The sequence below is a fragment of the Caretta caretta genome, chromosome 8, assembly GCF_965140235.1.
Source record: "Caretta caretta isolate rCarCar2 chromosome 8, rCarCar1.hap1, whole genome shotgun sequence".
In the NCBI taxonomy this organism is placed as follows: domain Eukaryota; kingdom Metazoa; phylum Chordata; order Testudines; family Cheloniidae; genus Caretta; species Caretta caretta.
Genome location: NC_134213.1, coordinates 90,753,871 through 90,767,275, shown reverse-complemented (window position 1 = coordinate 90,767,275; position 13,405 = coordinate 90,753,871). Strand labels below are relative to the sequence as shown.

The window sequence follows — 13,405 nt, the reverse complement described above, 5'->3', positions numbered from 1 at the left end:
GCAGCAGTGAGTTGTCATCCTCTATATGGCCCAGCCCTAGATGGGACAACATACACACTTTGCCATTGAATTTCATAGATATTTGCTGACAGCTGACTCAGGAATTCTGGGTTCCATTCCAAGTTCTAAAGGGGAGGGTGTTCTAGTGGGCACAGGCTCTTCTGTCCAATCCCAACAAATTTGACCCATTCTGCCCCATCCCTTCCAACCAGTGCTAGTCCAGTCCTGTCTCTTCACCACCACCACTGGCTCCTTGTCCCAGTCCTATTCTCCTCACTTTGCCAGTCCCAGGTGCCTCTCCTCAGGCTTCTTATCCAAGTCCCAGTCACTCCCTACACCTGACTCCTCATCTGATCTCTCTTCCCCCACTCGAGCCTCTAAATCAACCCTCTCCCCAGGCCACGTTCCCAGTCTCCACTGGCTCTCAGTCCCAAACCTCTCACCAGACTCCTTGTCCAACCTCAGCATTCCCCCGGCTCCTAGTCCGAGTCTCTTTGCCTATCTCCATACCCCAACTCCTCATCAGATTTGTTTCCCCTCACCTCCTTCCCCCTCTCCTACTTGTTCATACACAATCTCTTTGCCCAGACAGTTGCAGTTTCCTCTCATAGTTCCCAGGCTCTTTGTCCCAATCTACTCCTATCCAGTCCAGCTCTTACCCCTCTGCATTCAAGTTCATGCAGCTTCCCCCTCCATTCTACCTGCACCCAGCAGGGAGGTCACTGATAGCACAGAACACAGTCTCCATGTTCTTAGTTCCAGTGCCCAGGCTTGGACCCAACATGGCCTACAGCAGCTCAGAGCTGCAACTTTTAGGGAAAATCCTGCTCAGCCCTGGGCTAAAGCATGCCTAGTGTGGATGAAGTCTCTGCTGAGCATATGCAAACTGCAATTTTTTTTCAAAGACTTATAATTTGGGTAGAGTTTCACTGGGAAAATGTTGCCAGAATTTTTTAACATGGTCAAAATATATTTTCGTCTAGTTTTGTTCTCAGAAATGGCTGAACAATTTTGGCTGAAATTAAAAATCAGCCTGAGGTAGACACCTTGCATGGAAAATTTCAGCAAAAATGGTTAAAGTCTGGCAAAGTTACAAGCAACTGAAAACGAGGTCTTACAATGGGAACTACCAGGCAACTTTAATAATATATAACAGAAATAAGAAGTAATTCTGGGAATTGTCACCATTGACTCACCAAAGCAGAAACATACAAATATAATCTGATTATATGGGGAATTATTTTTTATGAATTAGTAATATAGTCATGCAATGTGGTTAGTTAAAAACAATATTATGCTTTGAGTCAGTGGTTAAAATTCCTAGAATTGCAATTTTCTTATGTTATATAGAATATGATACAAATAAATATAAAATTAAGCTCTTCCTTTAAAAAGAAGAAACTACACATCAGAAATATTACAGAACACTATCAGGGGAAATTGCTCTGAGTTCCTATTGTACCGAGAAAACAACAAGGTTTTTCTGGTATGTGGTTGACCTGATTGACCTCTTGAAGCAAATAAGAGCAACTAATATTCTGTGAGACAATTAGATTCCCAAGAGCTTCTCGCAGCAATTCAAGTCACTCAATTCCATTATCACCTGGTGTTAATCTACTGCATTTAATAACAACAGTTTAAACCTCAGATTAGTTTACATTAAGATATTAGCACTGCTTATAGAAAAGGCCTGTCAACAGAACAGACCAGATTATAGTAATCTTGTGTTTTTCTAACATACATACATATCACTAAAGTTATTCTCTGAAAAACCAAGACCTATTTGTTCATTACAATCATTTTCCTGAATAACATACATTCCCTTTCCCTCAAACTTCTCCAATCAGAAAAGCAACTGTGACATGGTACAGATTTATTCAGGATTAGAATTCCTTAAACTTCAAAAAAAACCAAGGAGTCCTTGTGGCACCGTAGAGACTAACAAATTTATTTGGGAATAAGCGTTTGTGGGCTAGAACCCACTTCTTCATCAGATGCATGGAGTGGAAAATACAGTAAGCAGATATAAATATACAGCACGTTAGTCTCTAAGGTGCCACAAGGACACCTGGTTGTTTTTACTGATACAGACTAACACAGCTACCCCACTTAAACTTCGAAGAGTCATACTGTCAAAGGGGCCTTATCCTGGCCTGCATTTACATTACCAGTGTGTGCACTTTTCTCCATGCAGGTGAAGTGGCCTGTGTGTGTAGATTTTTCTTGGAACAATGGAGGTTTGCACATGTAAGTTCTATCACCACTATGTGCATGTGACAATTCATGAAGCATAGGTGCAAATATTCAGATAAGTACTTAAATATGCAACATTGCACACAAACAAATTACAGCCAATTTTTTCCCCAGTCTCAAGATGAATCCAAAAGATTGTGGTTTTGATTTTAGTAAAATGACAAGTTAAACAGGAAATGTTGGTATATAAATGTATGTTCTTAAGAGATGTGCCTAGTGGAGCTAACAGGGACCCAACTAGTTGTGCTCTTGCCCTTGGAAAATGCCAGAATGACCAAACAGTCTGGAAAAATTTATTCCTCAAGATAAAACTTGTTCTCTAGATTGTAATGAAGGTTCTTCATTTTCAGTTTTTATTTTAAGATTTCCCAGGAATTTATCAGGGTTTATTACAAATATTTAAAAACAGATAACACTCAGTACAAAAATTAACTGCGCAGTTTTCTGGGGAAATATCACTCTTGTTTCCTGGGTTTTTTTTATGCAACTTTCCAAAAAACCCTTATGTTCTGTTGGATACAGTTTTGTTTTGTTTTTTTTCAACTCATTTTAACAGGAAAAGGCATTAACTAACTTTAATTTGCTTTGAATGATAATAACTATTGTGCTATCATGTAAAGCCGGTAATGTGTATGTAGTAGGTATGAGATTGCCAACAACATGTACACCAGCGCTTGCGTCATTCCAGTACTTCTGACCCAGCTCCCCGCACTGGAAGGAGACACGGAGGCTCAGTACCCTGGTTTCCAAGCTGCCCTCTCTTCTTCTGGAGGGAGGAGCCAGGTCTGAGGAGTTCCAGCACTTACAAAATTCAAATTATATGTAAAAACAAAATAATGACTTTCGTAACACCTAGGAACTTTTCTGCAAAAGCAGGTAAAAACTGAAATTGAAGGGCCTCACTTTCAGTGTACAGGATGTTGAATAGTAACTGTATTGGTACAAGGGGGGAAACAATTAACATGAAAACAACAGGGAAGAAAAATGAATGGGATCTGTACTAGAATTTCTACCAAATCCAAAGGGGAAGAAATCCTTCCCTAGGCTGCAAAGTGATGGTGAAACTGCTCCCCAGTAGCTCCTACAGCTGCATGCACTCTCCTCTAAGAGGAATGGTTGGGGTATCCATGGAGTCACACGTCCACCAGCCCCCATGTGCTGTGGCTCAGGAATTGCCAATAAAGTACAACCTGATGATGTGCAGATCCCTTGCACAGAGTTGTGTATTTTCCTTGTGCTCTCTCCCATCCCACCATGGAATTGCACCAGTTCCCCTGGGAGCTAAGAGTGGGTGTTCAAAAGCACTGGCATGACTTTGCTCCCATTTAAGTTGATGGGAATCCAATGGGAGCCAAGCTAAGCCAATGCTGAACAATTTTGAAACCCCTACCCTGTGTAGGGGGAGACACAGAATTTGGCCCTTAACTTTTCAGTGCCTCAGTTTCTCAGTGTATACAACAGGAATAACAACAGTATTTTCCTACCTCACAGGGATATTTTGTGAAGCAAAATTCATTAATAGTTGCACTTGGAACACCTCAGATGGAAAGTGCTACAGAAATACAGAATATTGCGATATGACCATGGTTCTCAGCCATTTGCACGGTGAATTTTCAGTTAGTCCAGTCACTTACAGCTTTGTGGTTTGGGGTTGTTTTAAAGTTATCTAGCAAATGCACACATTCTGGAGACCTTTTCAGCCTTTCCTGTTGTTAATCTCTCAACTTTGCTGTGAAGGGTTTTTTGTTTTAAACTGAGTTCAGCTCTAAGTGTTACACTAGCCACACAATTCTTAGAAAAAAATGCACACTGGAATCTTGAAATAATCCATCGTTCATTTGTCCCAACATACCTCATGCGATAATGGAGCCGGAGTGCTGTCTTGTCATCTATTTTGAAGACATGGTTTGGTGCATACCAGAGTTTTTTACTCTCCTCAAATAGAGCAAAGAGATTGTGGCACAATGGAGATACAGCTATTAAAAAGAAAAAATAAATTAATGAATTCACAAACTGAAATCTGAACTGCACTTTCGACAGCTCGCAGGAGAGGGGGTGTACTACTAAAACTGTTCAAAATTCTGTGATTTGGTTCTTAGGTTTGTTTTGCTAAAACCAAAACATGCCCTTTCCTTCAGTTGAAGGGCAGGAAAGCAAGTGATGTCACTGTCCCATCTGAGTTTACTAATCCACCACAGGGTTTTCCAACAAAACATTACAGTTGACTTGCCGTTTCTATGTTGTTTGTTTTTAATGAAACAAAATACAACAAAAACAGGTTACAGTGTCTTCATAGGGATGAAGCCATCTAATTTCTCTGTTTTGGGTTTCCTTGTCAATAAAAGAAGAGAGCACTATCTGGCAGCATATACATCACAGGGGCCCTGTACACCAGGAAGGCATCTCTACTTAGGACAGCACCAAAGCTTGTGCTTAAGTGTTTCCTGAATCAGGGCCAAATCCTGAGCTTCTCGTTCAGTTTGTACTGAATCCATTCTCAAATAAATGCTTTCTTAATTCCAAAAATATTGAGGAAAATAAATGCTGACTACGCCAACTGTACAATTATATACTGTGGGGCAGGATACTCGCTGCTCTCTCATGTAATCCAGCAGCACTGAAGGCATATTGATGATATATCACCATACCACTCATTTACAACAGAGACTAGCTTCAGAGCCTTACTGAAAGGAATTAAAACAAATAGGACTTTTTGACCTATAAATCAGGTATCTCCTATGGACCTAGCTAGCATAAAAGAAGGTGGAAGGAGGTTCCCTAAGGAAAACCTTACTCCCTCAAACACACTTTGACGATTTTGCAACTCTAACTAGATGCGGTTAGAAATTAGACATCAGAAGTTACTGGCAGTGGACAGTGTGCGTGTTAGAATAAATACACAGAGAGGCATTTGACAGCTTTTAACCTATTAACATAAATAATAAATGGATTTAAGTATCTGCAGTAATTTATCATAAATGATTTTCATTAGCAGCCAACTTGAATATATATTTGATGAAGTTTGACCCTGAGATTTCCCTTACCCGCATCCTTAAGAAAGGGTAGAGTAACTGAGTGAAACAGAGGAGGAGGGCACTAGATGTCTCAACCCCAAAAATGGGGGGGTGGAACCTAACCTTTTTTTATTTTGAAGCTTCAGGGAAGTTGTGTACAGACTTAGTCATAAATAAGAGCCTGATTAAAGGGCCTGAATCTCCCCTCATATCAAAGTATGTCAGAAATAACTCAGCTGAAGGCAGTGGAGTGTAAAACTGGTGTAAGCAAAAAGATAATCGGGCCCTAGTTACATAGGTCGCATTTCATATAAGCACTTTAACATGGGCTTAAATTTCTTTGACTTCAACGGCTTGCTCATCTGTTTCAGTATTTTGATGAGCTGAGACCATAGTGGAAGACACTGATACACTTTTTGTTGCAAATGTCTATATAACTTGAATTGTGCTTAATTCTAATCTCACTTTACAGTACACTAGTATTGTACACTCTAATGACCATACACATGATGAGACTGGGAAAAACAAGTAACACGATGAGATAAGTATCAGGGAGAGTAGGGAATGGTTATTTTGTCAGTTAGCCCAACTGCCATCTTCTGAATCTATGTGCTTTGGTACTACAGAAAGTGTTTCTCAACAGGTTTTCCAACTGGTATGTTACACTGAAAATAGCCTTGTTTAACTGTGTAATAGGATACCTCTTGAAAGACAGCCTAATCCTGTTCAGGTTAAAGTCAATGATAAATGAAGTGTCAGTACTGGAGTGGAGGGTCATGGCTTTTTGCCATTCCTCTAGGATCCTTGGATTCTAGGTAGAGAACCAAGAGCTCTTCTGCAGAGGAAAGTCTCATTCTCCCTTCTCCCCATGAAATAATCAAAAAAGAATTCCACAAGAGGACCCTTAAAGTTTTCTAGCCCTGACCCTACCCCATGAGTATTTTTGCATGACCAGAGAGGGATGAATTTATTTATGATACATTTTGTCTTAGTAATTCAGAACATAGCTGAATACTGCAATACTCACAGCACTTCTGGGCAGCTTCAATGCACAGGTTTTCTGCTGTATATTCGCCACCGGTGTACCGAATGGGAGGCTTCTCTTGCAAATAGAATAAAATTTCCAATCCTTGCTCTTGAGCTTCTGTGGTCACTTCGCTCTTTTTTGAGTTTCTCAGTTTTGCGCAGAAAGCCATGGCTTTGCAATCTTCTTTTACGTTTAGATACTGCATTCAGAGAGGAAACAAATTCACAGAAAAAACGTGATGACAAGTTTTCTATTTCACTCAGAGCTGAAGCCACATTCAGGTCTCAGGCTGGGGTGCTAAGATTGAAGTTTTTGTTCAGGCCCAACAAGTGAAAATTATTTCAGTAACCCTTCACTTAAGTAGGCTTCTGAATATAATTATGCTTTCTCAACCTTTTCAGTTTGGTGATCCCTTATTAAAATATAAATAATAGTAAAGTAATGTATCAATGGCAACAATGCTCCTGCCCCACATGTCCACCTACATTGAAGTTTTGGCCACCACAAAGTTATTCTGGAAATTTTATTTTCTTTGCTTTAGAATTGTAATAAAATTCCCAATGTCTTGCAATACCCCCATTCCCAATTACTTTTAGTAAAACCAACCTGGGATCACAACCTACCAGCTAAAAAATAATATAGATTAATTTTTAGTCAATTTCTTTAAGGCATCTACCTTGCTTTTTCAGCTGAATATGTTAAAAGCAGCTAGAGCAACTAAATGTTTGTAACACACTTTTCTTAGACTCGATGTGCCATACTAAAATAAACACTTGCTTTTTCCGCCCCTCAAAATGTAACATTAGCACTAAACAGTTTTAATGCAATGTCCTTAAAATTGGAATGTGCTACATATGCATATGACAAAATCAGAAATAGCACCTTGCATTACGAACACTGTTTGGAAGGAAACCACAATAGTAGAGTTAGACTAGAGGAGGTTTGGGAATTAATTGAGAAACATAACAGTAACAAGTCACCGGGACCAGATAGCATTCACCCAAGAGTTCTGAAAGAACTCAAATGTGGAATTGCGGAACTATTAACTATGGTTTGTAACCTGTCCTTTAAATCAGCTTCTGTACCCAATGACTGGAAGATAGCTAATGTAACGCCAATATTTGAAAAGGGCTCTAAAGGTGATCCCGGCAATTACAGGCCGGTAAGGCTAACATCAGTACCAGGCAAATTAGTTGAAAAAATAGTAAAGAATAAAATTGTCAGACACATAGAAGAACATAAATTGTTGGGAAAAAGTCAACATGGTTTCTGTAAAGGGAGATCATGTCTTACTAATCTATTAGAGTTCTTTGAGGGGGTCAATAAACATGTGGACAAGGGGGATCCAGTGGACATAGTGTACTTAGATTTCCAGAAAGCCTTTGACAAGGTCCCTCACCAAAGGCTCTTATGTAAATTAAGTTGTCATGGGATAAGAGGGAAGATCCTTTCATGGATGGAGAACTGGTTAAAAGACAGGGAACAAAGGGTAGGAATAAATGGTAAATTTTCAGAATGGAGAGGGGTAGCTAGTGGTGTTCCCCAAGGGTCAGTCCTAGGACCAATCCTATTCAAAAATGATCGGGAGAAGGGGTAAACAGTGAGGTGGAAAAGTTTGCAGATGATACTAAACTGCTCAAGATAGTTAAGATCAAAGCAGACTGTGAAGAACTTCAAAAAGATCTCACAAAGCTAAGTGATTGGGCAACAAAATGGCAAATGAAATTTAATGTGGATAAATGTGAAGTAATGCACATTGGAAAAAATAACCCCAACTATACATACAATATGATGAGGGCTAATTTAGCTACAACAAATCAGGAGAAAGATCTTGGAGTCATCGTGGATAGTTCTCTGAAGACGTCCACGCAGTGTGCAGCGGCACTCAAAAAAGCAAACGGGATGTTAGGAATCATTAAAAAAGGGATAGAGAATAAGACAGAGAATATTTTATTGCCCTTCTATAAATCCATGGTACGCCCACATCTTGAATATTGCATACAGATGTGGTCCCCTCATCTCAAAAAAGATATACTGGCATTAGAAAAGGTTCAGAAAAGGGCAAGTAAAATGATTAAGGGTTTGGAATGGGTCCCATATGAGGAGAGATTAAAGAGGCTAGGACTTTTCAGCTTGGAAAAGAGGAGACTAAGGGGGGATATGATAGAGGGTTATAAAATCATGTGTGGTGCGGAGAAAGTGAGTAAGGAAAAGTTATTTACTTGTTCCCATAATATAAGAACTAGGGGCCACCAAATGAAATTAATGGGCAGCAGGTTTAAAACAAATAAAAGGAAGTTCTTCACACAGTCAACCTGTGGAACTCCTTGCCTCAGGAGGTTGTGAAGGCTAGGATGACAACAGGGTTTAAAAGAGAACTGGATAAATTCATGGAGGTTAAAAGTCCATTAATGGCTATCAGCCAGGATGGGTAAGGAATAGTGTCCCTAGCCTCTGTTTGTCAGAGGGTGGAGAGGGACGGCAGGAGAGAGATCACTGATCATTACCTGTTAGGTTAGAATATCAGGATTGGAAGGTACCTCAGGAGGTCATCTAGTCCAACCCCCTGCTCAAAGCAGGACCAATCCCCAACTAAATCATCCCAGCCAGGGCTCAGTCAAGCCTGTCCTTAAAAATATCTAAGGAAGGAGATTCCACCACCTCCCTAGGTAACGCATTCCAGTGTTTCACCACCCTCCTAGTGAAAAATTTTTTCCTAATATCCAACCTAAACCTCCCCCACTGCAACTTGAGACCATTACTCCTTGTTCTGTCATCAGCTACAACTGAGAACAGTCTAGATCCATCCACTTTGGAACCCCCTTTCAGGTACTTGAAAGCAGCTAACAAATCCCCCCTCATTCTTCTCTTCTTCAGACTAAACAATCCCAGTTCCCTCAGCCTCTCCTCATAAGTCATGTGTTCCAGTCCCCTAATCATTTTTGTTGCCCTCTGCTGGATGCTTTCCAATTTTTCCACATCCTTCTTGTAGTGTGGGGCCCAAAACTGGACACAGTACTCCAGATGAGGCCTCATCAATATCGAATAGAGGGCAACGATCACGTCCCTTGATCTGCTGGCAATGCCCCTACGTATACATCCCAAAATGCCATTGGCCTTCTTGGCAACAAGGGCACACTGTTGACTCATATCCAGCTTCTCATCCACTGTAACCCTTAGGTCCTTTTCTGCAGAACTGCTGCCGAGCCATTCGGTCAATAGTCTGTAACGGTGCATGGGGTTCTTCCGTCCTAAGTGCAGGACTCTGCACTTGTCCTTGTTGAACCTCATCAGATTTCTTTTGGCCCAATCCTCTAATTTGTCTAGGTCCCTCTGTATCCTATCCCTACCCTCCAGCGTATCTACCTCTCCTCCCAGTTTAATGTCATCTGCAAACTTGCTGAGGGTGCAATCCACACCATCCTCCAGATCATTTATGAAGATATTGAACAAAATCGGACCCAGGACCAACCCTTGGGGCACTCCACTTGATACCGGCTACCAACTAGACATGGAGCCATTGATCACTACCAGTTGAGCCTGACAATCTGGCCAGCTTTCTATCCACCTTATAGTCCATTCATCCAGCCCATACTTCTTTAACTTGCTGGCAAGAATACTGTGGGAGACCGTGTCAAAAGCTTTGCTAAAGTCAAGGTACAACATGTCCACTGCTTTCCCCTCATTCACAGAGCCAGTTATCTCGTCATAGAAGGCAATTAGATTAATCAGGCATGACTTGCCCTTGGTGAATCCATGCTGACTGTTCCTGATCACTTTCCTCTCCTCTAAGTGCTTCAGAATTGATTCCTTGAGGACCTGCTCCATGATTTTTCCAGGGACTGAGGTGAGGCTGACTGGCTGAGTTCCCTGGATCCTCCTTCTTCCCTTTTTTAAAGATGGGAACTACATTAGCCTTTTTCCAGTCATCCGGGACTTCCCCGGATCGCCATGAGTTTTCAAAGGTAATGGCCAACGGCTCTGCAATCACATCTGCCAGCTCCTTTAGCACTCTCGGATGCAGCGCATCCGGCCCCATGGACTTGTGCTCGTCCAGCTTTTCTAAATAGTCCCGAACCACTTCTTTCTCTACAGAGGGCTGGTCACCTCCTCCCCATGCTGTGCTGCCCAGTGCAGTAGTCTGGTAGCTGACCTTGTTCATGAAGACAGAGGCAAAAAAAGCACTGAGTACATTAGCTTTTTCCACATCCTCTGTCACTAGGTTGCCTCCGTCATTCAGTAAGGGGCCCACACTTTCCTTGACTTTTTTCTTGTTGCTAACATACCTAACATACTCCGTCTGGGGCACCTGGCATTGGCCACTGTCGGTAAACAGGATACTGGGCTGGATGGACCTTTGGTCTGACCCAGTATGGCCATTCTTATGTTCTTATAACTGACAAAGAACCCAGGTTTTATTGTGGGGGGAGTTCTAAATGAAGTCTAATTCCATTACAAATGAAAGCCAAAAAAATATAGCCTCCATAAGTATTTCATAAAAAAAACACACCTGCATTTATCTGAATGTCTGGTCTTCCAAAACAGTAGAATGGATTTTCTTCAAACTTTCCAGAAGCAATTCAACCCTGTCTGGGAACAAGGAGAAGAAATGTCAACTCAAAAGGGAGCTGTTTTGAGAAGTTTTATAAGCCACATAATATATGGACATTCAATCAACTGCATTAAGTGGGAATCTTTCCACTGACTTCAATGTGCTTTGCATCAGGCCTTTAGAATGAAAGTCCCATCTCAAACGTAACTACTAAAAAACAGCTAGGAGCATATCCAAGACATTTTGTGGACCTGGCGCTCCCATTCGAGCCCATGGGAGCTCTGGTTGCACTGACTAACCATTTACAAAACCAAAAACCAGGGGACACTGCCTCATCTCTTATTTATTATTTGTATTTTGGTAGCACCCAAAATGTTCTTGATGCTGTCCATTCTTCCTTTCTCTGAAGAGTCTAATATTCAAGCAGGATTTTCTCTTATGCTCCACCCTCCTTAGTGTATTTTTTAAGCCAGTCTCTTCTCTTTTTGATCTCTCCACAACAGATTTCAACTTTATCCTTATCTCTCTTCTTCTGTCTCTATTATCACTTTTCCTTCTTTAGGGTGTTCTGATTTCACTTCTTCTTGCTTTTTTTTAACCTTTCCCTCCAATCATAACCCTTCTCTCTTCTTTTTTCAACCTGGTACTGACATGAAAAAAATTGCAAAGGTTTCCCCACCCATTTTTCTCCCATTCCTCAAAATCTGCCTTTTTTCTCTCCCCCTTACACTTTCAGTTCTTACCCTCTTCCCCAGTTTTCCCCATCTCCAGTCCCTACAGTTTTCCTCCCCCAGTTCTCCTTTCCTTTTCCTTCTTACCAAGTTATTCTCTTCAAGAAAAAAATCCTTCCCCAGTTCTCACTGGACTCCTATCACCCTTTCTTCCAGTTGGAATCTGTGATCCTCTCCCTCATTGTGAAGAGGTCTATAGATCATGGAGCTGTTCTTCAGAACACAATTCAGCTGTGCAGCACTTAAAACAGTAGAGAGGTGACTAACGTGTACTGAGAGAGAAGGGAAACCTGAATCACAGCAACCCCAGTGGGACCGGTGACTAAAGGCGGGATTCACAAGAGGGACACTGCTATGCTCAGCACTGCAGCACCTAACCTGTAGGCATCCTTGCTGCCTAGGAGAGTTCACAACCCCGAGTTAGGCATCCAGACTCCCTGTACAATGCATGGGAGAGTTAGGTGCCTGAGAAGGGGATTCACAAAAGCCAACATGCTGAGCAGGGAGCTGCCTAAAATAGCCAATAGAAAATGCAGAGGAGAAGGACTTTTAGATGCCTAGCTCCACCCGAGATTCACAATGATGAACCATCTCCTGGAGTTAGGTACTTAAAGCAGGTCAACACTTTTTCAAGAAACACCAAGGAAGCAGAGGTTCCCCCCTGCCCCATAACCTTTAGCCCAGTAGTTAGAAAACTTACCCAGGAGGTGGGAGACCCAGATTCAAACCTCCTCCCTGCTGGCTGGGGACCAGGGATTTGAACTTGGGTCTCCCACCTCTTGAGTGAGTACTCTCTAACCACTAGACTAGAGTATAAGGGGGGGCACCACCACACCACACCTCCTGCTCCCCCTCACTTGTGCAAGCTTTGATGGAAGGGGACATTATACATGTTCTGAGACTATGTACTGGATCAGGCCCAGCAGTGAAGACAGGTGTTCCCCCACCTAATCTGCCACTCCCATGATTAAGATGTCAAGCTCCTGGACAGTAACAGGACTTAGGCAGATGCATAAATGTACAGTTGCTGAAATTTAGGCATCTTGGGGACTTTAACAGCAGAAACTTAGATGCCTAGTGAATTTATGGACTTACAGGGTTAGGTGGCAACTGAGCAGGGGCTTTGTGAATGCCAGTGGTGCCTAAATGCTGGATCTAGACACCTAAATTCCCCTTGTGAATCCCACCCTAAAGGCCTCAGACTTTGCCAGCCACAACTCCTGGGACTGTCCCTGTAAACTGGGATGTCCAGTCAATCTTGGCACAAGGCATGTAGGACTGGAACCCTAAGGTAGATGCAATTTCTGGCAAGAAAAATAAAAATGGCAAATCCTCAAGTGGACTGTGCAAAATACAGGAAATTACTCAAGTGAGTGAACATCAAATGCAGGGGTTATATTTATTTCTGAGGAATTTCATTCAGCAAGGAACTGAGCCAATGATTTATGTGGCCTGAATCAGTAGGGCTGCTCTGAATTGAAGGAGAACTTGTTTCATTTATAAGAATTATATAAGCAACAGTGTGGTCGCATGTATTTCCCTGGCTATTCTTCCCTGTGGCAATCTCCAAAGGCAACATCAGCGTTTTGGGGATGGCCTACAAAATAACTCCCATCCTCAAGGTAACAGACTTCTGTTCACCATATCACACCACTATCCATGGTGCGGGCCATGAGCAGATCCTTCCACTTGTGTCCGGCATTTCCTCTAAACACACACTTGAGCTAAAAGATCATTCTTTTTGCTGCAGCAGTATTAGAGCTCAAACCTATACCTATACCAATCCACAGACTTTAATGTAGCTTGGTATCCCTTACAGCTTAGTTCT

At 41.8% G+C, this 13,405-nt stretch overlaps 1 protein-coding gene across 4 annotated transcripts in view; it reads right to left on the bottom strand.

Moving 5' to 3' along the window:
* The window catches only part of JAK1 (Janus kinase 1), a 105,271-nt gene that overhangs the window by 36,059 nt on the left and 55,807 nt on the right, over positions 1–13,405 (bottom strand). Inside the window, exons 2-4 of one of the 4 annotated variants that reach the window (XM_048859708.2) lie at positions 10,805–10,884; positions 6,295–6,493; positions 4,106–4,229 (exon numbers count right to left, since the gene is read on the bottom strand). In XM_048859708.2, coding sequence (XP_048715665.1) covers positions 4,106–4,229; positions 6,295–6,493; positions 10,805–10,810 — 329 coding nt within the window. In that variant the 5' untranslated portion in view covers positions 10,811–10,884. Of the gene's footprint in view, positions 1–4,105; positions 4,230–6,294; positions 6,500–10,804; positions 10,885–13,405 lie in introns of those variants that run through there. The other 3 variants (XM_048859709.2, XM_048859711.2, XM_048859710.2) reach the window with 3 other exon arrangements.